Genomic DNA, 27,494 nt, shown 5'->3' with positions numbered 1-27,494 from the left:
GTTTGACAAAAGTTAGATGGGAGTTTACTGCATACATGCAATTTCCAAATCTACCAAAACTGAAGATAATTTTAGACAAGATAAAGTCCCATATTTTAAAGTCTACATGAAACATTCTGAAATTCTTTCTTCCCCCTCCTTTTTATTTGACATCCTGTCAGTAGTGTAGAAGAGTTAACAGCAAGTTAACAAGTGTCTTGGTTATTTTCTGCCAAGTTATACTTGTTTGTCTGTCTGTGTAAGAGCCACCCTTACTGATGCATATCCATGTGGGGACCTTCTGAATGTGAGAGTAGCCATAATACTTCAAGGCCAGAGCTGACTCTCAAAATCTGTTGCCTGTCTGTTGTGAGAATGCCCTTCCTGTGGAAGATGAAATTAAATTATGATAATTCTAAATCACTGTATAGTGTTGTAAATTAGGTATATGATGAAGCATCATTTATGTGATCAGAAGATTGTTGTCTGTTGATTTTAATAGCCTTCAGGATGACAATTTGAGAATGAGAGAAACACATAGATTAATATTTTAATATGCATTATATACAGATTTTGGTAGCAGAAAGCAAGAATGGGCACTTTCAAGTTTTTTAGTAGTTCCTGCAGCTGTTATTGATCATGTAGATAACTAATGACATAAGATCCTTCTGTAACATCCCTCAGCTTAAAGTTTCCTATAAAATGGGGTCTGAGGCTGTGACAGTATTACCATCTAAGAGTTGCTGAAGAGTCTTTAGCAAGATAGGAAGGGAAATGATGGTGCTTGAAGCCAGCCACTCCTGTGTTGCCTGTGGACAATTTGTTGAAACCAATTTTCTGATTTCAGTAGAAGCAGCTCAGCAGCCTGCAGCTCTGGCAATTCCTTGGGGGCCCTTTTGTTTGATGCAGGTGAAGAGGGGACAGCAAGTCTAAGGCAGCTGACCTTGAACAGGGATCATCAAATCAGCTGTTGGTAACCAAGCAGTGTGGAAATACCTAAAGCTCAATGAAAATAGCTGTATGTACGTTCTTTTAATCTAAAAAATGCATTTCTTGTATTCCCAGGCAACACATTTTCAAAAAGACTGCAGGCAAAGATACCTGCTTTAGTATAAATTGTAGGTATACAGGTTGACAGTGATTGCCATCTTGTGTACAGTGATCTTCCTAGAAATGCACAATACCTGCTTTGTCTCAATTACAGCTGCCATAAAACTTTAAAATAATGTGAGCATCTCACATGAGGGTCTACTTTACTTAATAAAAGTGCAGTTGTACTCTCTTTAATTACACTAGCATGTTAAGACAGCATGATTGGCTTGGTAACTATGAATGTGAGTCTTGGAAGGTAAGTGCCTCTAGGGATTCCTGTAGGAGTAGGTCTCTTGCCAGCTATTGCAAGACATGGGAGGAGGGGTTAATTGATAGCTTAATTAAATCTCTTTAATATTAAAGTGATTAGTGTGATATACTTTGCAGGTGCAGCATACAATAATGCTGTTTGTGATAGCTAGTTTCTACTTTTCTAGTGCTATATAAAGAGCATGTTAATTTTAAACACCAGTCTCTTTAATACCATCATTCACTTTTTTTTTTCTTAAGGGCTAATAATCCCATATAATGAGTAATTCATGTAGCATAGCATTATCTTTTAGCTATTTAGTTTCTGTACTTAGCATACAAGCTTGTAATGCCAGATTAGTATTTTTAACTATTAAATCTGTAACATTAATGAATGTTCTTTCTCATAAGAAAGGAAAATAAATCCTTTAAAAATATCATTAAAGCAGGGCATTCCTTCTTGCTTCTTCCTGAAGTATGTGTAAGAGACCTTTAGCCAGCCTAAAAAGCAGCTGGCTGTGCTGCATGTGTGTTCTGATACACCAGGCCTGGATACAGGTGGAGCAGCCCTCCAGGATCGCTGCTTCCACAATGCCCTGCACGTGTGTTCAGTCATGCTTGCTCCTCAGTCAAGTGGTCTCTCTGGCCTTCTAACCACCCATGTCTCCAGTGCTGCGTGGTCCCTCAGGTTGTAAGAATTGAAGAATGCAGACTAGTGGAGATCTCGGCCCTGTCTCCAGGGGTGAGTGCATGGAGCATCAGTTGGCTGAGGAGAGGCAGCCACGGCACAGCACAAAGCTTCACTGAAGCTGCTTTGCAGCAGAAGGCAAGCACACCAAATATCAGGCACCCGGCTGCAGCTAAATAATGAATTCCTGGTGTGTTAGGCAAGACATGGTATTCTGTGTTCATTCATGGGACTGTGGTGTCTGCATGGCCTTGCTCAAGGGAAAGGAAGTAGCTCACCTTTCTGAAAGGCAGGGATATAAGTTGTCTGAAGATTTGGCATGTCACTGTTTTGCTTCATTTAGGTCATTTGTCTTGCAACTATAAGCCTGAAATGTTTTGGGTTTCTTCTCTAATGAAGTTATTTGGCAAATGTAGGTCTAATAGCCCCAGAAATACAAAATGCACACTCCCAGCTTGAGTTATAACAGTTTTTCTTTTCAAGACTCCAGGGTTGATGTATCTTTATCAAGAACATCCCTATTAATAAGGCTTAATATGAGTGAAGCATCATCTTGGAAGTCTGCCATTGTTGTTTTAGAAGTAGCATGCAGACAAGAATGGATGTAGTTTAATTGTGGTAAGGTTAAAGGATCCTGCAGGGGTCCAGAGAATTAGCATTTGCTCCAATTTCTTCTGGAGTTTAGACCTTTCAATTGACTTTTCCACAGTCTATTTCAAATTCCTTTCAGGTTTTCTGAGCTATTAATTCAGTTGATAAAATTGGATTTAGTAACCTAGCCAAGGCAATTGTCAGAATATACCATACTGAAGTATTCTGCTAATGTCAATAGTGGCATGATCTTTATCCACATTTTCATTAGTGTTTATGATATGCAGAAGCTAGCTACTTTATAATAGGGACAGATATGAAAAGAATATAATACCTTCTGGATCAGTCCAAATTGTTAATTCAGTAGTAGAAACTTTTCTGAAATGGAATCCTAACAATTTCTGAAATGGGTCCTAGCAATTTGAATGGCCAAATGCTTAAAAGATTTGCTGTGTTTTGGTGGCAGTGACATTTTGTACTTTGGAGACACTTCAGGGATCTTCAGGTTAGGGATGCTAGATGTCCTTGTTTTGAGTATAGATGATTCCAAAGATGGAAAGTTGCATGACTGCTTCCTTAAATAAACTGAGTTACCCAAATGTTTTTCTTGGAGATGCCCTGTGCTGTCATTTCTGACAATACAAGCTGTGTCCTCACTGTGGTACACAGGACCCTTGGTAGGTGCCAAAAGTAGTTACTCTTTCTGGAGAAAAGCAGCAGAGTGTTGCGACTACAGTAGAATATAATACATACTACTCCAAGTTATGGTCATACTAAGTATGTATTAGTTCCTGGAAATCAATGCTATTTATGGATATATATAGCACCTGATGCTGTTTACCACAGATGAGATAATTTGTCTTGATTTTTGTTTTTTTTAAATCTTGATGATAGTGAAACATGATTTCATCTGTAATACAGTATAATGATGTTTTCATGCTGACAGTAAATCTGTACTTGACTTAGTACTGTGATGTATCTAAGTCTTCCCATGTGTTCAAGCTCATTTGTGTATGGGGTTTTACTATAATAAAATTGCGTTGTTTGGTTGTGCACCACAAAATAAATTGCAACAAAGATCCTTTTACAATCTTCTGCTTCTCAGCCTTGAGAAGGAGGAAACAGCGTCACCCATTCATGTAAGAAATCAGTTCCTTTGTACTGCGACAGCACACAAAATCTGTTGCATAATAAAAAGCTTTTAAAATAAACTTCAAGGGGAATTACTGTTGTCAACTTCAAAATTCTTATGAATTAGCTATGGAGAAAGGTGTTATTACTCTATTATTATGCAGTAAGGTGCATTACTGTCAAAAGATGTGTATTTTGCAGGAATCTGCAAACTGCACAGTTTGGTCCACATAACTTACCACAGCACAGTACAGAACATGTATGATCACTTGTTTGGTGCAGAGCTGAAGACAAACATTTCTGCTATGGAATAAATGCATTATTTCTTGTTCTGCAGTCTGCATTCTGTGCACTTGTTTCAATGAGTGTACATACAAGCAGTTTTGTAATCTGTGAGTATGCACCCTGAACTGCATAAATTTGCTCATGAATTAAAAAAAAAAACAAAAAAACCCAAAAAAACCAACCTAGCATTTTAAAAGATAATTCTAACATTAAAAAAAAACAAAACAAAACAAACAAAAAACAACCAAAAAAACCCACAACCAAACAAAAAGAAAGCCCAAACAAAACAAAACTGGGCCATTATTTAAATTAACTTTAAATGATGAACTTGTTATTGCCTTAGGAGATACCTGGATTCATCCCCACCTTAAGGAACATTTATTGGTTTGACAACAGGAGGAGCATGCATTTGCTGTGTATTTGTTAATTTGGCTGATCACAGAAGGGAATGATAACTTAACTTGATCCAATGTGTAATAGAAATGAAGAGTACTTAAATGGTAGGAAATGCAGGACTTCATGTGTCTCTCATTCTTCATCTTGTTTTGTTTTACTTTGCAGTCCACTCCTTTACACCTAGCAGCAGGCTACAACAGAGTTCGAATAGTCCAACTTCTGCTTCAGCACGGTGCAGATGTGCATGCAAAGGACAAAGGGTATGTAAAATGAATTCATTTATTATCTGTTTGCAGCAGTGGTTTTGTGTTAATTAAGATAAAGATTTATTTCTATTTCATGTTGCAGAATAATCTCAAATATTTGGCTTAGAATGCAACATTTGCTTCCAAAATCTGAGTCTGGTTCATCATTAATAAACTTTTGTTAGAGCTCAAATAACAGGTTAGCTGTGATTTGCGCTTGGTTTAAGTCTTCTATTAAGCTTTTGATTTTTTTTCCAAACCTTATTCTTTACTTCCATGCACAGATGACCCAGTGAAATCATTGACTGACTAATAGCATTATTTTAGGAGAGACGATGGAGAGGCTTAGTGAAAAAATGTGCATTGCAAAATTTATCTATAGTCTCATTATCTTGTCACATATATATGGATGTAATTCCAAGTAATATCAATATGCTCATGTGCTCACAACTAGTGGTTCTTGGAGGTCTATCTTGATTGACGTTGCCAGCAAAAATCAAGATACAGTAGGTCAACTATTCTATTTTTGCAGTAAGGATGGTAGTTATGTAAGATACCAACAAAAAGTGCACAGCAGTCAGAAATCTGTAACAATGTGTTGTACATTGTTCTCAGACATGCATTTCTGAACTCTAAGGTGACGATTCTCTTGGTGGTCTGATAGGAAGGATTAGTCCTAACATTGTAGAGTTTGGGCCTCTGGTTAAAGGCATGCATTTTGTATTCAGAGTCCGTAGAGGTAAGATAGGAACAAGTGTGTGTTCTGTCTCCATCAGCAAACGAGGCAATTCCTAGATCTTCATTTTCTGCTGAGTCCAGCTTAGTGTTAAAAGATATTTTAAATCAAGATCTTAACCTTTTTTTCCTTCTTTTCCAAAGCCAGTCTCAAGTGTACTTAAACTCTTGGAGATTGACTAATTGTAGCACTCTTGTCTGTACATTCATCCCAATGGCTTTTTTGATCAGAATTGTTGTGCCATGCATGATTACATGTTATGTAAGTCAGAAAAAAAACACAGTAAAGCTACCATTCGAGTAGATCCAGTATTGCTAAGCAAGTTTTAGATATTTCACACCTTTCTGAAATTTCAGCTTAGATGCTTTAATGAAGCTTGAACGATCTACTTGGAAAGTATGAAAAGTAATTCAGTTGAACTTGAGCAGGGGATGGGGAAGGAAAGAAAGGAAAAAATGATACATTTACTTTGTATTAAAAACAATCCAAACATACTTAGAATGTCTGACATCCTGTAAGCTCCTACTTTTTTTTAGCAGCATCACACATTTACAATCAGTGTGGTGTTTTGTTTTTCCTTACTGTTTCTTAGTTATACATAACTTATACATAAATAGGTTACAAATGAATGCCATTTATCATTTATGGAGCTAAATTAGGTTACGTTGATTTTATAAACCTGTTAGATTCTCTTCAATGGCTCACTTCAGAGAGAGTCCTGAGGAACTGTACTGCATCTTCAAAATGGTCATCACTTCCGATTACTCCCAAAGAAGGCCATCGCCAAGGAAACAGCTCTTTTTCCAGTGGTCCTTTTGTTGCCTTACAGCTATTGTGTACAAATGTGCTAGAAAAGAAAAGAGGAGGGTGTGTGCGGCAGAAGTGGCCAGGTGGATTGTTGTGGTGACTGTCTTTGCTGATTGACCTTGAAGGCCACAGTCCTCTTGGATGACCATCATTTTGGAAGAGGACAGGTTTTTTGAGTGTTCTGTGGACTGGATACTCTCCCTGTGTCTCATATGTACACTCATAAATTGTAATTAAGGAAAGTAACAATGGAAAATAAGTTTGAAAAATTTCCCCAAAGTAAATTCCCTCTCCTGTGACAAGTGCAATGCTACTGCTGAGAGCACCTACCCTAAAATTAAATTTACCCTCTTGCTTCATAGTTGCTGTCCTAATGCTCTTTGAGTTGATTTTGCAATTCTGGGAATCATCCGCTGTATTTTTCATAAATGTTGAAGGGTTAGTTACTGTTTTCGGTGTATTGTGCATCCTGATTTGTTGAGCCATAACTAGCCTGTCTTGCTTTCGTTGAATTAAACTCATTTTGTCCTCTGTAATAACTGTCCCCTTTGCATCTCCCTTTCAATGCATGACTTTTTTATTGCATCTTGCCCTTATGACTAGATCCCTGTTACTTACTTTGATAGTGTCATTTTTAGGTATGGCCTCCAGTAATATAGCTGTACAAAAATTACAAGGACTCTCTTAGAAGTATCTTGCACAGTTAAATTTGTTGTACTGAAAAAAAAAAAAAAAAAAGTAAAATCAAGTCATTCCACAGTCTGGAACAGCAATTTCAGTCTGCTTTCTATGGATATTTGTACATCTTCATAACATAGCCAGGAGTTACATTAGCGTTATCTGGGGAGTTTTGCCTTTCACATAGCATTTTAAATAAACAGGTGTTCATATTTAGACAGAAACAGAGCACTGACTTCTCTTGAGCAAATTGAATGTGGAAGGGGACTTTTTTCCACCCTTAATAGCTCTGAGAAACATAACTTCAAAGCCAGTTAATGCTAATCTTAGTGGTAGATTAAACATCTGTGACCTGTTAGGACAACCCCCACACACACACCAAAAAAAAAAAAAAAAAAGCCCTCAAAACATACAACATTTTATTGCTGATGTTAAGTAACGTGTAGTTTGGGAAGGTTAGATTTTTCCATTAGTTTGTAAATCTTAATTTTTAAATATTTAAATATTTTAGATTTAATTTGATTTCTTTTCATCTCTCAGTAAATCGTTACTCCTTTAAAACTGCTGCTTAAGTAAATTTGTCATTTGCCTTCTTTTATACAGTGGTCTTGTGCCTCTTCATAATGCATGTTCATATGGACACTATGAAGTTACAGAGCTGCTGCTTAAGGTAAGCAGAAGGATGGAAAATAATTACTGTAGATTTAGATGTGTTAGGTGAGGTATGAACTGTTTATATCACAGTTGAAAAGGAAGATTTCTTTTTTTTGTCCTATAGTAACAGGTTTCAGACATCCTGTATGTCATTTCAGAAGCCTGCAGCTTTAGGGCTTTCTGTAGTACAGTATACATGGTTTTTTTCCCCCACCTAATTTCTTTGGACAGATAGCAGAGTTTAATTTGTTTGAATTTTTCTTCCTATTTTTTTGAGGATTCAACAGTATTTTTGTATATACAGATATTTTTATAATTAATTTTTTGTCTGTGTGTTCATATGAAGCAATGGAGCCAGTTTTTATAAAGAAATTAAAATCTGTAAGCTTTTAGTTGCTGAAGATGATTTCTTATTAATATAAGGCTTTCTCTGCTCCGCTAGCATGGCGCCTGTGTGAATGCTATGGACCTCTGGCAATTTACCCCCTTGCACGAGGCTGCTTCCAAGAACCGTGTGGAGGTCTGCTCCCTCCTGCTGAGTCATGGTGCGGATCCCACCTTGGTGAACTGCCATGGCAAGAGTGCAGTTGATATGGCTCCAACACCTGAGCTGCGGGAGAGACTGACCTGTAAGTGTCTTCAGACTGGAAACGTTGTCCGGTGGGTGTAAAGGGATGTTTTCCTTTCAAGCCATCTTCCTTGTACTTCACAAGTAGATGCAAAGCAGCAGAGTAACTGCAGCTCTGCCTCTCACTTCGAAGTATGCAGATACTGCTAATAAACCATTAGTGATATTGCTGGTTTTCTTAGGTTTAAAATGGTTTAAGGCACTGCTGAATCAGTGACTGTGGGGGTTTTATGCTTGAAGTCCAGTTAAGTCACATAAGGCTGTGTATCACACTTAAAGCGTAACTTTCAGAAGGTAGGTAGCTTTGGTGTGCAAACTTGGAGATGGAAGTTCCAGCACCTTCTCTTGTAGTCTTTGCAATCCTTTTGCTTTTTACAAAACAATGTTTCAACTCTAATTTGAATTTGTCTGCCTTGGTTTGGCCTCTTTTGGGGATGTTTTTTCTCATCATTATAAACTCTAAAAGATAATTAAATGTGACAGGTATGGAAACAAAGCATTATGAAGTTACAGAAAACTCCTCCTTGAAAAGTAGATTCTGAAATCAATTATAAAGGCACTTTTCATTTTGTCTGTCACCTTTCCAGTATAGCAGAAGCCCCCAACACACTAAGAATGTGATCCTGCACTATTCACAATCACACCTAGTCAGGTTGTTGTCTGTCACTATTCTTTGCATGTGAAGGTGATGAGATTCTGTATTTATAGTTCCTGGAGAGGAGTGGGGAAGGATTCATGTCCATTAATATCCACTGAAATGTGCACACAAATGTGAGCGTTATGCCAGATTTGACAGTATCAAATGATTGATTATTGATGGGGCATCCCTTAACAAATGGGATACATACCCAAAGCAACATGTTTAGTATATTCTCGAGTTCTTTGGTTTTATACCTTAGAAATAATATGACATTTATTTGTTATTTCAAGATTTATTTATACTTGTGCTTTGAGTAATGCTTTGTTTACAAAGAAATCTGAGTTTATTTGAAATTAAAACTTAGAAGTTACATTTATTTTTATTTCTAAATCCATAAATGCACCAGATGTTAAAACAAGAGTGGGAGAGGAAAACCACTCTTAACAAGCTTAGCATTTCAAGCTTGCTGTGAAAGAAAAATATTTTTTAAAAATTTTCCATTTTTGCTGAGATCATTGAGCTTCGGTTTTTTTCTAGCTCCCAGGTTCAGATGTCATTCTTTCTAACCTACTTTTCATTTGTACATTTTAATGCTTTTAGACTTTTTCAAATTCAAAATTATTTAAAACTAAAAATAACTCGTTTCTGAACTGAACAAGATGTGACACTGAAAATAACAAAATTACCTCTACATACTTGCAAAGATACAGCTGCTATCAAAACTTGTTTCATCTTTGTAGCAGACTGGCTTCAAATTTATTGCTGGTTAGCTTTCTTTAAGAGCAATAGCTTAATATTTTATATTTCAGTTATAAATTTTTAATATATATAATTATACATAATTATGTATTTATTCAGGCTTTTCCTTGAATTATTTGTAGTTGTAAATACCATAAGGTATTTGAAAAGCAGCTGTAATGGGTTTTTTTCAAAAGCACGTAATAGCATTGTGCTCATTTGTGCACATGTATAGATTATTCAGAGGTCACATATGCATTTAACATCAAGTGGTTAGAGGATGAGGGAGAAAAGCTATAAGGATTTTACTCAAGGAATCACTTCCCCTCTCACTTTAGAATGTCCCTTTTGTTTCCATAAACTATGTTTCATGTGCTGTGTCCCAGGTCAGCTAATATCTGAAGATGTAATGAAATACTCTTATTTACTCTTAATTGAGTATAACTACCTTTCTCCAATAACAACATAGATGTGATGTTGCTGAATATTAAATGCTTTTTTTTTTTTCCCTCTAACAGATGAATTCAAAGGACACTCTTTACTGCAAGCAGCCAGAGAGGCAGACCTAGCCAAAGTGAAAAAGACACTTGCTTTGGAGATCATTAATTTTAAGCAGCCACAGTCACATGAGACTGCACTGGTGAGATTATACAGTCAAGCCATTTGTTTTATGATAAATGTGGTGGTAGTGCTAGTTGAGGAGTTCTATTTCTACACTATGAAAATATATTAATCATCTGAGATCGAGGATTTGCCATCAAACACTTTATATATAAAAATTCAATCACTGTTATAGAAAAAACACCATATAATTTTTTATCACTTTTTTTCTTCTTCCAGGTAGATTACAGAAGCCCGCCAGCCACACCTCACCTGTTTTCTGTTTACTTTCCACTCTCTTGCTTTTTTCCTATCACCTTCTTTTTTTTATTGGTCAGTTACTGTGTTTTTTCTGGGGTTAAATTCTATTCCAATAGCCCAGTACTTAATGTTTTATGTGGACAAACTTGGATTACAAATTTTATTCGTAGGGTATGTAAAATTATGGTGAAAATAGATGCTAGGTGTATATCACAGGGTCTTACAGGATTGGAATATTACTGACAATACCATATTAGCTATGGAAACAGAGGTCTTTGAGACTGTCCTGGCAGTATCCTGCTCTTATTTCATTGTTTGAAGAAGCAGTGGAGGCAAAGAACACAGCCGTATCCCAGATGCAGTGAAGATGTTGAAGCTGAGAGGGACTGATGGTATTATTAAAACCATTATAGTTATGATACTTTATTCCAATGGAACGCTTTCTTCACAGTGGTAGGTCTCAGCTGCAGGCATACAACTAGGTATTAGTGTTATAAACATTGTGATTGTGATCAGAACATTGTGTGTTGAGTACTGAGCACCATATGCGCTGTTCTCTCAATGAAGGACCTAGTATCCTAGACTGAACTTAGAAGCAAGATCAGAGTAGAGATATTTAGAGGCTGAACATAAAGACCATAGGAAATTTGGGATGATGTTATGCTTCCTGAATGTATCAGCTGCTGATACGTGGCATCTCTTTAGCTAGGCAATGATCACTTTGTAGTCATGTGGTCTTTGCTATTCTCCACCTGCTCATTCTGCAGAGACAGCTAAGCAAAATGGGATGTTTAGCTCTACTGATGTTTGGTTTCACTGTTCAGTAAGTGTTTGACTGTGGTTTCTCAATTTTTGCCTCCCATACTTGAGATTTCCAAGTGGTCTCCCATCCAAGTGGCAGGATTTAGCATCCAGGATCAGATGAGATTACGTACAATCTGAGCTATTCCTGTCCTGAGCTCTTTTACCATGGGCGCTGGGGTCTGTGCCCTATTACCCCACACAGACCAAAGCAAGAACCTGGTTTATGTTTCAGTGTTGCTGTGAGGATTGGCAATATTTCAGCATTTGTGTAGCTTTTAGTGCTGGTTTATCATATTGGCAGGAAATACAGATAGGTTGTTATCTGCAAAACCTCAAAAATCCTGCCATTCTTCAGAGAAAAAGTTGATCTTAATGTTTTTTTACAAAGCTTGCTTTTTCAAAACTTGGACATGCTCTGCTGACTAACAGTGTGGAAGCTTAAGTGGCAATTACTTCATAGTAAAGGCTGAAACTGGGCAAAAGATGGTTATCAGGACTATTGCTACTTATTAGCGTTCTCGTTGGGGTCTGTCTCATTGTAGAGGCTATTGGCTTGCTATTAGAAAGTTTGAGAACTCCCATTCCAGGAGACTATCTGTGTTTTATGGGTTATTGGTCTAAAACATGGGTAAACATATGAACAAAAATATTTGAAAATATCTCCTATTTCTCATAGTCTGCTATCTTGAGACATCCAAACTTGAGACAAGCATGTCTGGACTGATTTTTAAGCAGGATGTTCAGCTTATCTGGAACCATGCTTGTGATTTCAGACCTCAGGAATGCATTAGTAGGGCTGCTGTTGAAAATGTCAGGGCAGACTGAGTCTAATCTCTGCAAAGGATTGAAGTAAAAGGGAGAACAAAGCGCTCACTTCTGGGTGCTGAATGCACAGACAAACCAGCAAGCAGACCCCAGCTACATGCAGGAGAACAGTTACACGTAGGAAAGGGCTGTTCGGTGATACCACAAGGGCTGGCTTGAGGATTGAAACACATTGTGTGAAAGATGCCTCTTAGCAGAGATAGAGAATTTTATTGCCCATTTGTTTATTACATAATTTGTAACAGGGTGCATAACAGAATTGCCATTAGGTTAACAAGTTCCGTACACACTGAAATAGAAGAAGAAACAAAGCAACATTCAAAAGTCATGTTAACCTGGTAAGAGCAGCAGAATCTTATTGGGCCCCTTTGGAGTCCCTTTGTAGAAAGTTAGGCTGTTTTTCAAGCCTTTACCTCCTTTGTGCATTATGTGCTGGTTTTGTACTGATACCTTATTAATGTAGTTGGGAACATACTGCTTTTCTTGTAAGTGACAAATAGCTTTAAAATGAAAATTGTTTTTCTGAGTAGAATAATTTAGGATTGATCTCTAGCTTGTATTTTGGTCAGTATGTTATAAGTTTCAGCAGAAATATGATGGATTCTGTTTGTAGATTTTGTAGTCTGATGTTCAGCAGAATAATTAAGAGGTGAAGTCATGGATCTTAAAGCTCTTTGTCATCTTTGTAGTTGAAATATAATTTATATTTACTTTTTTGCAGCACTGTGCTGTGGCTGCTGTGCATCCCAAGCGGAAGCAAGTTACAGAGCTATTGCTCAGGAAAGGAGCAAATGTTAATGAGAAAAACAAAGAGTAGGTTTCTGAAATTTTTTAATTTTCCAAAGGACTCTGTTGTAGAAGGAATGTAAAACTAATATCTCTCCCCTGTCCCTTTTTTTTTTTTTTCCTAGTTTCATGACACCTTTGCATGTTGCAGCTGAAAAAGCTCATAATGATGTCATGGAAGTTCTGCATAAACATGGAGCGAAGGTAAATATACTTGAATATATATTATTTAAGGGAAAAGACAACAAGGGTTATATTGTTTAACTACAGTGTTAATTTTTTGTGATTGTTGTTGCTTTTTCTTCAGTATGCCTTGTGTTTCTAATGTTAACCTTGAGGTGTGTTTATCTTAAATCAGTACAGAATGTTCATGAATCCCATTTGAAAATTAGGTCTTCTAAGTATCTGAATACAGGCTTTAGGAGTCTAGCTTGCTCGTTTTTAATGAATCTTGCTACTCATTTCTAATAAATGTAGTCATCTGGATGCCTCCTGTTGCTTTATTAGTCTCATTAGACTACTGAATTTAGCAGTCCAATCCTGGGCATCCCTTAGCCCTTGCTTGTTTCTTATTCTTGGTAGATTGTTTTCCCATGCTTTTTAGCCACAGTAGGTGCTGAACAAAGTAATTTGTGACCCTATGATGAAGCTTGCTTACAAACAATGGTTCAGCAAGTTATTAGTTAAAGGTAGAGGAAAGTATAACTTTATGAAGGATATCTTTTAAGCATCTTTCCTAAGTATTTCAGCACGATTTTTCTCTTGAGTTTTAGCAGCAAACCTGACATTCATGTTAGTGATATACTTAGCTACTTAATTTTCTCAGAAACTCTTCTTGATGGATACTTTCTTTGCATTGTTTAAAATACAAATGATCTCCTTATTTTTGCTCATAAGGGTGTTCACATTACTATTTGAGTCTTCATTTTCATTCAGGTAGCTAGAAATCAAAAAATACACCTGTAATGACAGTCTAGTGTGTCACGATGTGCTAGGAGGTGCAAGCAATGTAATTGTATGCATAGTTATTACTAAGTCTTTTTATTCTGAAACAATAAATTGTAATTTATAAGCCTGTATGAGAGCTCATTGCCAGATTTCAGTAGCTGATTCGCTTCCATAGTACTTTAATGGCATCATAAAATAGATTGATAACAATACCATGACAGTTTATCACATTTGAGAATCCGTATGCAGTGGTGACGTACAAAGATTATCCCAGGCGGGAAAGCAGGGCCAGAGTTTCAGTTATAGTAGTTAAAACTATTCATTATCATTTTCCCAGATTCACTATTAGTAGCATTCCTATGCACTGAAAATGAAAAAACTTCATTTTGCCATAGGAGTAGATACCTCATGGCTTTATGGATCGGATTTTGCACATGAATTCAGTACTGATGATACTTGGGTAGGCACTGAACTGGACGTGCTGGAATTTCAAGCGTGCTGATACCCAAGTACTATCTGCTTTGAAATACAAGGAGTTTCTGTGTGCTGAGGGTTTCTGGAAAGCCTGCTGCTATACTGTAGATATTTAAATTAGCACTCCCTTGAAAATCTAGTTTTGTGTAGCCAGGTTAGGAGCAAGCTTGAAGCCATCATCCTTACTGGAATGGCCCACTTCTATTGTTTGTGTCAGTGGCACATTTTCACAATGGCTTGTAATCCTTTTCTGTCCTGAAGCAGGGGTTCCGAAATCATGATCCATGAGTCACTTGTAGACTGAGTGATGGCGGCAAGTGGCCCACAGTTATCTACAGAACCATTCTGATTCATGTGTTCCATTGTTTTTTTCAGTTGACAGTACGCAAATAGAGGTCATGGTGGTCATTAAAACTCATTCTTCATTCACATCCTGGTATATGCTTGCTGTGTTACTCTGAGAGTAGCCATTCACATTTACGATCTAGCAAAGCACTTAAAAGTGTGTGGCAGGAGACCACTCATAGTTAAAATTAAGCATATATTTCCATTTTGCAGTGGATCAGGTCTCTCTTTATCAGTGTCCAAAGTTCCTTGGCTGTAAAATGGTACATAATGTGATCACGTTTTTTCATCAGAGATAGGTCATTAAGGCTTATGAAGCGCTTCGAAGTTCCCAGATGGAATATGCTCTAAAGTATTAATTAGTTAACTAGACATATTTAATCATTCTAAAATGTTTGTCTTGATTGTATATTATAATTCAACATCATGCTCATGCTTTGACTGTAGGCACTCAGTTAATCAGACACTTAACATTGATATTTCTTTGTTTCTGATTGTTGGGACATGGCAGCTTTAATACTGGAAGCATGATACAGGTTTTGGATGTTTTTTTCCATTTGTTGTGTTTCTGGATGCTTTTTCTTCCTGTTTACTCTTTTGTGCCTTGAATTTATTACTTCATAAGAGGTAGTCAGATGTACTAAGCTCTTTGATCCTGTCTAGTTGTACTTTTTACAAGAGATTTCTCATGAGCTGTTGAATCTAACCACCCTGCAAGAGCAGCCTCATGGTGAATATCCATTTGTTCTTCAAGCAGCATTCTCCTGAGCTTTAAATACCTCTTTTCCATTTTGATGCTTCCTTTCCTGAGGTATTTGCAGTGAACAAACTGATTCTTCTTGGCCTTTGTTTGGGTAGGCTAAAAGCCTCAAACACTTAGTCTTACCTCATAAGGGAACATTGTCATTTCCTAATCATGCTTATAACCCTTCTCTTTACTAGCACCAGAGGAATTCTTGGAGCTCAGGCAATGAGAATGGAATTCATTCCCCCACTGCCTTGCATGATGGCACTTCCCTATCTCTAATGTAAATGCTGGACTAATGCATACTAGGATCACATTTGCCTTTTTAATAGACACGACACAGTAATACTCAGACCCATCCTGTAGTCTTGTAGTACACAGAGAAGTTCAATCTTTATTTTTGCTAATTTTTCATATTCGTGCCCTTCAGCATTCTCCTGTGCCAAGATCATTAATGAAAATATTAAACCAAAATTGTCCTACAATCAGTCACTGAGCAGCCCTCTCTCTTTCAATATGTTCAGTTCCCATGTGATCCCATATCAATGCTCACTGAAGTGTAGGTAGATGAGACCTACCATATTTTCTTTTATTCTGCAACTATTTCTTCCATCAAAGGAAAGGTACTGTGTAAATCAGCTTTAATCTACCTTCTGGAAACCACTACCGATTATAGAGAGAGTAACAATTTGAAAAAGATGAGTAATTGGGTCTTCAAAGAAAGTGGAACTTTTTTCTTCTGAAATACAGTGCCAAAAAGCAGACAGGTGATCCACAAAAAAAAAAAAAAAAAATCTACTAATGGATTTGGGAGACAGTCATGTAAAGTTTTGTAGATTAAAAATAATTTGAGATTGTTTTAGCAATATAAAAAACCCTGTAGTTTTCATGAGGAGCAGCTGTGATCTGTCAGACAGCAAGAGTGATATGTGAAGTATGTATGTTTGGGACATGGGCTGAAGCATGGTCAAGACTGCTTTAGGGATTTTGTTTGGGATAAATGAGATACTATTTGTGATCTTAGAACTGGATTTAATTATCCTTAATGTTATCACTGTGTAAACTTCCTGTTTGAAGTATGTCAGACTATAATAAAAAGTGAAGGACTGCTTGAATAACATGTGCTTGATCTAGACTTATGTGGTAGGTTGACCCTGGCTGGACACCAGGTGCCCACCAAAGCTGCTCTATCACTCCCCTCCTCAGCTGGACAGGGGAGAGAGAATGTAACAAAAGGCTTGTGGGTCAAGAGAAGGACAGGGAGAGCTCATTCACCAATTACCTTCATGGGCAAAACAGACAACTTGGGGAAATTAATTTATTACCAATCAAATCAGAGTAGAATAATGAGCAAGAAAACTAAATCTTAGAAAGACCTTCCCCCCATTCCTCCCTTCTTCCTGGGCTTAACTTGACTCCCGATTTCTCTGTCTCCTCCCTTCAGCGGTGTAGGAGGATGAGGAATAGGGGTTGCGATCAGTTCATCACACGTTGTCTCTGCTGCTCCTTCCCCTCACGGGGAGCACTCCTTAGACTCTTCCCCTGCTCCAGTGTGGGGTCCTTCCCATTGGACACAGTCTTCCATGAACATCTCACACCTGAGTCCTTCCCACAGGCTACAGTCTTCACAAACTGCTCCAGTGTGGGTCCCTTCCGTGGGGTCAGAAGTCCTGCCAGCAAACCTGCTCTAGCATGGGCTCCTCTTTCAATCAGTGCATGGGTCCTGACAGGAACCTGCTCCAACATGGGCTTCCCACGGGGTCACAACCTCCTTCGGGTACATCCACCTACTCTGGCATGGGATCCTTGATGGGCTGTAGGTGGAGGTCTGCTCCACCATTAACCTCCAGGGGCTACAGGTGAATCTCTGCTCCTGTGCCTGGAGCACCTTCTCCTCCTCCTTCTTCACCAACCTTGGTGTCTGCAGAGTTGTTTCTCTCACATATTCTCAGTCCTCTTTCTCCCACTGCAATTGCTCCTGCACGGTAACTTTTCCCCTTTCTTAAATATGTTATCACAGAGGTGCCAACACCATTGCCAATGGACTTGGCCTTGGACAGTGGTGGGTTTGTCTTCGAGCCAGCTGGCATTGGCTCTGTTGAACATAGGTGAAGCTTCTGGCAGCTTTTCACAGAAGCCACCCCTGTAGCCCCCCCCACTACCTAAACCTTGCCGTACAAACCCAATACGACTTATTTTACAGAAATATTTCTAAGAACACTAGTATTGCCAAGAGTCAGTCTATACCCACAAATTGCTTGTTTTGGTGTGTCTTGCTGGCCCTTACTGAGGACACAGACTAGATTTATAATTCGAACTGTGAAGAAGTCCATGATGCCCATCGTTTGCACATCAGCATGGTATGTCTAATCAATGCCCATTCCATGGTCAGTGAAGATACTTTCATTAACTTGTAACTTTAGTTTGCAGCAGTTGACTGTCAGCTGTACATCTAAAACCCAGGTGAGAAACCTTGGGGTTTCTTAGAATGTTCTTCAGGAATGTTGATCATAAAAGTCTGTGGTGTTAAATGCCATAGCCAGTTTTAACTTGTTTGTCTGAACTGCAGTGTGAAACAGTGTTTCACACCATTGCTTATTTGATGTTGAATGTCCTCAAAGTACCTTATGAAAAATAAAAGCAGAGTCTTTAAAGAATCCTCAAAAATAAACTATTTTTTATTAGACCCACAAGCAGATCTTGGAGTGCCACAATTGTATCTTTGAAGATGGTCAAAATCCTTTGTTTAAAAAGAAAATAATTTGAGGGTGAACTAATGAAAAAGTGGCTTTCATCCTGTTTTGTTGTATTGCTAGATAGTTGGATACCTCTATAACTAGCTCCTTGTCTGAATTTACAGATACATGGGGAAATTTAATATGTTCAGAAAGACAGTCGGCTTTCTAGCAGTGCAGAAGAAAAGGATTAAAGTCTTTTGTGAACTGGAATGATTGTTGGAAAGACCTGCAAGCATGCAAGTTCGCTGGTACCTTGGGCAAGTGTGGAGATGTTATGAATGCTATTTGTTTAACTGTGTTATGTTGCTAAAGGATAATGTTGAAACTATTCTTCTGCAAGAGAAAAGGAGCTTTTCTAAGGTCATGTTAGACAGATAGTGTCCCTGTTCATGATGGTAGCAGAAATTACTTCATTCTGCTCTGCTAGATCTTTGCATAATACTGTTATTTCTGTGTGTTGGAGTAGCATGTTGCCAGCCTTTCATGATCATGGATTTGACAACTGTCATCATCTATCTAGATCCTCACAACAGACTTAAATGGTTTTTAATAACCTTGTTGCATAATACATTTGCTTCCAGCATTTTAGTAGAGGTATGATCTTCTCAGGAAAGAATAAGCATTGAAAAATTGAATTTCCTTTCAGAAATGTAGCAGGTTCTGGACTGTGATGGTTAACAACATGAAGAGCTGTGTGATCTGTTGCGATTGCGTGGTTCAACTTTTCTCACTGCTTAGACATCCAAACTTAGTGACATTAAGCTTAAGCTTTATGCAAAGGGACAACTGTGGAACATATGGCTGGATCATTTAGGAGCTTTCAGAGTGAAACTAGACAGTTTTTCCTTTTTTTTTTTTTTTTTTTTTATGTTTTTTCTTCTCACAGAGCTTGAAATTGCCACCGGTCTCTCTTCCCTTCTATTTTGTTTATTGTTAGTGGTGCTCAAAGATAAAAGACATACTGCATGTTGTCTTCAGAATAAACGCATCAGGAGAGCAGTTAGAATCCTTGCATTGTGCAGGGAAGCATACCCTGATACTGAAACAGCTGGCAGAGCAAAAGTTTCATATGTAGTTTTTGAAATGTATATCTTTTAGAAAGATCTCCCAGAGAAAATTGCAGTGCTTAGAGGCTGTTGCATTTTGTGATGCTGTAGCATCAAGGAATAGTAGGATATTTAGGGCATTTGATACCAACAGAAAGCTGATATGCTTATGAATGTCTTGCAAAAAAAAAGTTTCCTGAGCAGGTCCTAGCTGTTGAGCTGCCACAAGTGCCTGGCAGCCAAGGGAGTATTGCTGTAGCTGTGTGCCCTGCTCCGAGGCAGCAGCAGTGCAGGGGGAAGAAAAATCTCTTCAGTGAGTGATGCGACACGACCATTTTGATTTCTTTACTGCATATATACAGGAAGGGTAAGAGGAAATGAAAGGGATAAAAGGAAAGGACAGAAGGAATTCTGTAGTGGGAAATACTTCCATGGAAAGTCTTACTTAAAAACATTTTTCATTTCCTAACTTCATTACGCTTTTATATTGCGGTTTGAGCAGTGGAGTGACTGTTTTCATGCTAAAAGGGGAAGAAACCAGATCCAGAGCTAGTGTGCTGTGGAATAAAAGCTGTCAAATCTGTCATTTTTAACTCCTTGCATCCGTAACGTAATTCAGAGCTGTAGCGTTCTAATTTCAGACTGCTTATAAAGGGGACCAGTTGAGTATTTATCTTTTTTTTTTTTTTTTTTTTTTTTATTAAATGCGACTGGAACAATCTGTCTTTTCAGCACATAAATAAGGCAGTGCACCTTGGATATGTTACATTTTGTTGAATAGAATTTAAGCTTTAGCTTTGAATTTGAAAGGACATATGTTTTTAGACATAGTATTGGGCAGGCATATGTCTTACCAGGCTTGATTTTTATGAGAGTTTAATCTCAGTTTGTATTTCAATTTCTAATGCTCAAACTGATTTTCATTTGGAAATACATTCCATTGCCTTCAGCCTTAGTTCGGTACATTCTTGGGTTGATTTTAGACAAGTGCTGCATAATTGGCGAGATCAGATCTGCCTCAAAGTGAACATACTCCCCATGAAATTGCTCTGCAAAGCCTCATTCTGCTCCTGAGAGAAAGAACAGCTTCATGTGGTGTGTATGTCCCTCTGTCAGCTGCAGCCCTCTTTGTCCCAGAACTAAGCAGGCATTTCTCCAAATGGCTGGCATTCTTCTGCCACAAGAATCGATTGTTGGCAAAGATAATTATTTGGAGGTGAAAGGAGACCTGCATACGACATGTGAGATGATGGATCTGATGACTCTACCAGTGTTCTTTTCAAATGAATATTAACATTTTTTCCAACTACACAGTCAGTAATGAGTTGTGCAGTGCGAATGCCTTTTTCAGTGTGAATTGCTCTTTTTCAACAATTTGTTCAGTATAGGAACAGGAATTCAGTGTTACAGAAGACAATAATTATGATTATCTTTCTTGGGTGAACGTAGTGTTATCAGCTACTTCCTGAATCTACAAGTCTCATTTCATGTTGCCTTTACCATCACTAAACCTGTATGGCCCCAGACTTCTACTTTACTCTGTGCCCTTATCGGTGGTGAAAGGTATCCGGTGTCCTGAAACAGCTGAGGATCATCATGTGAACAAAATGATGGATTTGGGACATTCAGTGTCTGGTTAATATTTATGATAGCAGAAAGTTTTTATTTAAAACAAAACTTTTAGGGAAATCCCATTAGAGCGGCATGAGCTGAGCATGGTTACAAGAAGGCAGAACTGTTCTCCTGTACACCTTTCTGCAAGAGAGGTTTGTGATCTGAGAAATTCCTGCTTTTTACCAACCTGTAGAATTGTTCAGGGATATAGAAGAATTTCAGACAATATTAAATCACACTCTGCTTTATTTATGTGATACTTTGCTTTATTTATGTGGTACTTCTTTGTTCTTTCCCATGCCTTGTTGCATTGCAGGTATTTTACTTTATTTTTTTTACCCTATCTGATAGTAGATATTTTCTACATAGTTATTCCCCTAATTGAATTTCATTTAGTTACAGAATATGAATCTTACCCAAAATGTTTTTTCACAGAAAAGTAGTAGGATTTTCAGACTGCATTTTAAGAAGAAAAAACAAGCAAAACCTTTGTTCACATTTTGAGAAGGTAAAAAGGTGGTTTTGTACAGTAACAGAGTCTATTATGCATGCGGTTCACAGCCTGCAGTCTGTAGGCTTGGAAACAGATAACAGGTTGTGAGTTGCTTGCAGAGAATATAGAGTAGTTCTGTATTTCATAAACTGGTAAAAAAGCTGTTGGGCATTTGCATTTAAATTTGTCATGAATCGCTGCTAGGTACAAAGTATCTTCTTGAAAGGTTATTTTCATGAACATTTCTTTTCTGCTTTTTAAAGCTCTCTATTATTCTCTTCCTTTCTCTGATAGTGAACCCATGGAGATGCTTCCAGTTATTTAGATACTCTGTTAGATCTTGACAGACAGGTTGCCATTGTATTATACTCTTTGAAAGCAATACTCCATTTTGCCTGTTTATACGGTCTTGTACTGGGCAAAATTATATCCAGTTAAACTTAACATTTCTGTGAAAGTACAAAAAGTGAGGAGGAAATGGACTGTTTGTATCCAACCTCCTTTTTTCCTTTCCTCTCCTTCATAGAATGCCTAATCTGACATCATTATTTTGCTTTAATTCTTGGTGGTTAGTAATCTTAATATTCCCCTTTTGAGGATGACAGATGGTAATTTCCTTGAAGCTGGAAGATCTTTGAATTGTTTGGTTAATTATTTACCTTTTTCTCCCCTTCTGTGAATTTTGCCTTTCTTGCACAGGGTTGATCTTCAATGAATTTGTCAAAAGCTTGATCACTGTTTTAGGTGTAATTTTGGGGATCCTGTGTTGTCTGTTAGCTGTGCAAACAAATAACCTGCATTGTTAAAAGCCAGGAAAGCATCTGTAGTTAATTATCTTTACATTGGAAATACAAATTGCATTTACATTTACCTATTTTGTCATTTGGTTTTGTTTAGTTGCATTGCAGAGGGATTGACAGATAAATTTGAATGCAGGAAAACTCTTGTTACTGCTCTTATTAAGGGTAAGGACAGGTGCAGGCTTTTAATTATAACAATGTTTTATTTTATATTGCTGCTGATTTTTCAGATGAATGCACTGGACACACTTGGTCAAACAGCATTGCACAGGGCTGCGTTAGCAGGTCACTTGCAAACCTGCCGGCTCTTGCTGAATTACGGCTCTGATCCCTCCATCATCTCTTTACAAGGCTTCACAGCAGCACAGATGGGAAATGAAGCAGTGCAACAGATTCTAAGTGGTGGGTAAAAAATAAAGGCTTGTGTATCTGAACTTCAGCTTCTCCCTTTCCTTTACAGGTGTGGGTCTTATTTCTTTTTCAGTGCAAGAGACTTGCAGTAGTTTTCTCATCCCTCCCTTCTGCCATCGTGTGCACAGATCTACAGTACGTACTGTGTAATACTTTTCAGAGGAAAACCACAACAAAACAAAAAAAGCCTCACTCAATTCGGTGATTTTGTGCAAACCAGGAAGAAAGTAAACATCTTGTGGATTTAGAGCATGATGCTGTACAGGGAGACTGTAGAAAGGCTGATGTGGGGAGTTTGGGATTTTTTTGGTGACAAGTTCCAGGGCAACTGGAATATTGCTAATCATGTGAGAACTTTTTCCTCACATCAGCCACCCTGTTAGGTACTCCATACTTCAGCAGTCACAAGCAGAGTGTTACTGGCAGAAAAGTACTGGTAGCTGCTAAACCATTTGAACTTCAGATCTCTTGCTTGTCCCGCAGAGAAAGATTTTATTGTGAAAGTACTGTGGATACTGTTTAGATAACAATGTGTTTATATCTTGCATTAAAAAGGTAAATAGATGTTTGAAGGTGCCACTATTTTTCATGTAAGCGCTTGAGAGTTTGCATTCTCTTACCCATGTCACTTTTGAATTTTTGAGAGTAAGGAGAAGAATATTATATCAGTAGCTACTACAGAGCAAGTAATTTACCTTACAGTGGGATATGCATGTAGTGAAAGAAAGGCACATACCTAGATAGATGAGAACGTATGGTAGCTAGAAACGTCATTTCCTTCAGTGTTCTCAACAAGATTGCCTTAAAACAGGCAAAATAAGAGACATTTTATAGCAATGCAAGGAAGGACTGTTTTGAAGCATACCTGCTCCTGAGACATAGCTGGTTATGTATAGTTGGTTTCATGGGTAGCATTATCTGTTTTAAAGTATGCATATGGCTGTGTCTCTGTGTATTGAGAGAGAAGAATGTTAGCTGTGAATCAGAAGAAAGTAAACGTATTCCCTGTTGTTAAAGAGGATAGAAGTTTGATTTTAAAAAATAGTAAACTTACAAGTATTCTGAAAACTTGTGATTTTGAATTAAAAATTCACTTTCACTGATTTATTTTTTCTAGGAAAACTAATTTCAGATGTCACGCTACTGCCTTTCATTAGAGAGGTAGCAGCCTTTCTCTTACATCCATGAAGGTGTTCAAAACTGAGATTCAAAAGCTGAAAAAACGAATATAGGGTAGGGTTGTTAAGTTCTCTGTGTTTCAAAGCTAGTAAATGCTGAAAATATTTACAAAATACTACTGTGTGTTCAGTTTTGTAGATTGGGTTAAAGAAATATATTTTTAATGGTGGAGTTGTTTTGATCTTGTTACCTGACTCATGAGTTCACAGCTTAAAATATTTTCCTTATAGCTTTTTTTTTTTGTTTCTCACACTTGGAATGCTGAGCTGCTTCCCAACTGTGAAGTAACAATCATGAAAGCAGCTTTCCAATGACATAATGGCCAGTGGATACAACTTTATCTGCTTGTGATTTTGGTTGCAAATGATAAGAGTATGTCCATGTAATGTAAGAAGGGTTGTCAAGTGAGCTTGTTAATTTTTTCAAATGCTTATTAGAAAACACTGCTAGTTTTGCTTTTCTTGAAGAGTAAGATTTGTTTTGTTTCTTTGCTCAGCACAGCCTTCTGGTGCTCAAATTCTAATCTAGTAGAACTGAAATTTCTATTCCCTGTAATATCTAGATTGTGTTTCTGATTGATTTTCTTTTTTACCCTGATCAAAGTCAGAATCTTGGCTATCTTGTGACGACAAAGACAGGAGTCCAGGGAAGAGATAAATAATGCTAAGGATCCAGCTTTGGATGCAGTATAGCACTTATCCTGACGTAGGAAGAGTATAGATGAGGCTGCTGAGGTGGTGGTGCTGTTGGGGAGAGCGAGAGAAGGCAAATAACTTAAGATGAAGGTGGTGTGAGCTGAAGTCTTAACCTGCTCCAACAACAGGAGTTTGATGCATGCTAATACTGTGCCCACGGTCACTAACATTTATGCCAAACTCCTGCTGCCATCCTTCTTTTGCAGCATGTGTTTGAATCACACAGAATCATAGAATCATTTAGGTTGGAAAAGACCTTTAAGATCATTGAGTCTGACTGCTTGCTAGTGGAACTGCTCCAGATGATCAAGATAAACTTGAGGAAAGGAGCTGGCGGCTTTGGCTGTATTAAAGGTGCCACTATCCCTCTTCTCAGAGCTTTCTCAGCCTTTCCTTCAACTGAGAACATTTCTTCACCTAACAGTTGAGCCTGTAGGAGTTGCTTCTCACTCCTTTCTCTTACTCCCCTTCTTCCTGCGGTGAGTATGCAGGCAAGGAGATAGCAAAAGGCCATGAAATGCTGATTAAGAAGAGAAAATAGGGCTGCAATAGAAAATACTACCTCAACATGAACTGATAAATTGATGTGCTTATGTAAGGATGGCTAATTAAGAATATCTCTTTCAACCCCTTTTCTACTCCTGTGATATAGTCACAGATTCCATTGCAAGTCAGGAATTGACTGGATTCTGTAGAGACTGTGTTAGTCTGTAAGAAGTACCTTCTCATAAGGTCTCTGCAGTTTCCTCTTGGGACATAGTACCAGTTCTCTACATTTAAAGTCTTTTAAGTATTTTTTTATGGGGTCACATGCCCATCTAGAATGACTTTAGCCTGTTACAACACAGCATTCTTACAGAAGATTGCAACCCCACCTTGCCCTGTATGTTTTGCACTAGGCAGTCGCTTCTGTTGCTGATCAGGCAACATGCTGCCAAAACTTCTGTTCCATTAATCCTTGAGGTTGAGAGGAGTGGCTTCTACAATAGAAAGCAGTTTCTATTAAAAATGAAATTATTGAGGTTGTCTTTTCACCTCCTTTTTGAGCAACACTGAAGAGCTCTAGGGACAGCTAATCCACTGCTCCTTTCCAGCCACTTCTTCCTCTTCCCTCAGCGCATGCCTGCTTTCTCACAGCCATATTTCTAGTAAGAAGTATGGTAAAAAAAGAGTCTTGAGGCCAAAACCCGTCATTGTCTTACAGTAATTTAAAAAAGAAAAAAGGTACCTCTCTAAAGGTCTCCTTTTAATTACTATGTCATTCTTCTGATTCTGTTTTTAACCATTCCATGTTTATAACAAGGGACAGATCTCATTGCTATGAAGTACAGTATGGAACTGGAGCATCGTAAAGTGGGCAGTCACCATGTGGCCAGAGCCATCTTAGAAATCTCATCTCCTTGTCACTGCTTCATAGTATGAGACATCTCATGAATGTAGAGTGCAGAGGCTGTAATTCAGCTGCTGAACTGAGAACATTTAACCATGGCCATGCACTGGTGCCTCATGCAGTTTGCTGAAATTGTTAAGAAAAGGTGCTTTTGAACTTCAGCAAAACTTTTGAATCTGTCCCAGTAAGCATGTAGATTTCTTAAATGCAGAAATGGCCGTTTTTACCATACATAAGATTAGCAAAGCATTGAAATTCCATTTGGCAGAATAATGTCAGCTCTGGAGTCTGAATCGGACTGGTTTACACTGAAGCTAAAGTTCCCTATGATCCTAAGTAATCCTAAACCATCTTTTTCCCTATATAGAAAGTACACCTGTGCGCACATCTGATGTGGATTATCGGTTGTTAGAAGCATCCAAAGCTGGAGACTTGGAAACTGTGAAGGTAGGTTTGAGCAATTTGTGTTAATTTTCCACTTTGTATTGCTGTGCAAGGCTTGTGAAAGCCTCTGCTACAAGAGTTGTGTAAGTAGTGTCCAGTGGATGGTAAATCATAAAAAAATTATTTTTTTTTTTCTAGAAGGTAGTGTATTAAGATGTGCTGAAGTGTTTCTTCTGAGTTTTTTTGGTTGTTCATTCTCTCAGTCCTTCACACGTTTCCAATGGACTTAGATGCAATGTTGCAGATGCAGCCATATTTCTTTGACATGGATGCTGTGATCCTCAGAATCACAGTTTAGTAGAAACAAGCCTCAGGTGTGTGATTCAATCAGAAGACAAGCAAATAAAAGTGTTAACAGGTAGCTGACTTCAGATTTTGAGCCATCCTTAATCTGAAGATGAGGTGTCAGGCCATGGAACCCCAACATCACAGGAAGGTTTGATCTTGTCTTTCATACTTGGTCTGTGGACAGAATAGCCTACAGATTGTTCTGTACGCATTCTTACCTTAAACTTCAACATGATATGTATTAAAACTCAAACAGCAGCAGTTTTGTGCACCAGCAGCTTCTTTAACTGCCAAGCTCTATATCTCTAGATTTCTGAAGACAACATAAACTGGAAATGGTCATGTATCTTGAGAAAGTTACATGGCCTTGAACCTGGTCCTTGATGACTTAGAGGCTCACCCTTTCTAATAAATTAGGAATGTTTTCATACTGCTTCTGTCATTTAAGTCTTGCTTGTTATAGGAGTATTTTCAGCCATAAATTTAGAGCAGGTATTTTTTTAACTTTGCCAAAGTAAAAAGAAATTTCCGGAAACCTGACTTCTAAAAATATATATATAATAATAAATGGATCAAATTTTGTGTTGGGATGTTTGGGGATGATAGTTTGGGGTTTTTCTTTGGGGTTTTTGTTTGACTTCTATTTTCTGTTTTGTGGGGTTTTTTGTTTTAGTCTGTACTAGATTTTACTTTCTTGTTTTGTCTTTGCAGCAACTTTGCAGCCCTCAGAATGTGAACTGTAGAGATTTGGAAGGCCGTCATTCAACACCACTGCACTTTGCTGCAGGATATAACCGTGTATCAGTGGTGGAGTATCTGTTGCACCATGGGGCAGATGTGCATGCCAAAGATAAAGGGTACGTTTTATTGCATGATATCCTCCGCTGTTTTCTATTAGTGTGAGACTTCTACCCCCCTCTATTCATTTTGCTTTAGATTTCAGTAACCATCATGTTTTCCTCTTGAAAATTTTTATTTTCTCTTTCTTGTTCTGCGTTGTTCTGGACATCACTGTAGGGAGATTTATAGACCATTAAGGCATACTTCGCTTTCTGGCAAAGTTGTTGTCAA

The 27,494-nt window shown here is 37.9% G+C and overlaps 1 protein-coding gene across 1 annotated transcript in view; it reads left to right on the top strand.

The window, feature by feature from the left end:
* Nucleotides 1-27,494, top strand: part of TNKS (tankyrase) — a 143,217-nt gene that overhangs the window by 93,159 nt on the left and 22,564 nt on the right. Inside the window, exons 6-14 of the mRNA XM_074905608.1 lie at nt 4,577-4,671; nt 7,481-7,547; nt 7,974-8,160; nt 10,056-10,177; nt 12,749-12,840; nt 12,939-13,017; nt 22,247-22,418; nt 26,059-26,138; nt 27,135-27,280. Coding sequence (XP_074761709.1) covers nt 4,577-4,671; nt 7,481-7,547; nt 7,974-8,160; nt 10,056-10,177; nt 12,749-12,840; nt 12,939-13,017; nt 22,247-22,418; nt 26,059-26,138; nt 27,135-27,280 — 1,040 coding nt within the window. The remainder of the gene's footprint in view (nt 1-4,576; nt 4,672-7,480; nt 7,548-7,973; nt 8,161-10,055; nt 10,178-12,748; nt 12,841-12,938; nt 13,018-22,246; nt 22,419-26,058; nt 26,139-27,134; nt 27,281-27,494) is intronic.

This window comes from Athene noctua, chromosome 4 (genome assembly GCF_965140245.1).
Source record: "Athene noctua chromosome 4, bAthNoc1.hap1.1, whole genome shotgun sequence".
NCBI classification, from domain to species: domain Eukaryota; kingdom Metazoa; phylum Chordata; class Aves; order Strigiformes; family Strigidae; genus Athene; species Athene noctua.
This window is presented reverse-complemented; position numbering and strand designations above follow the sequence as displayed.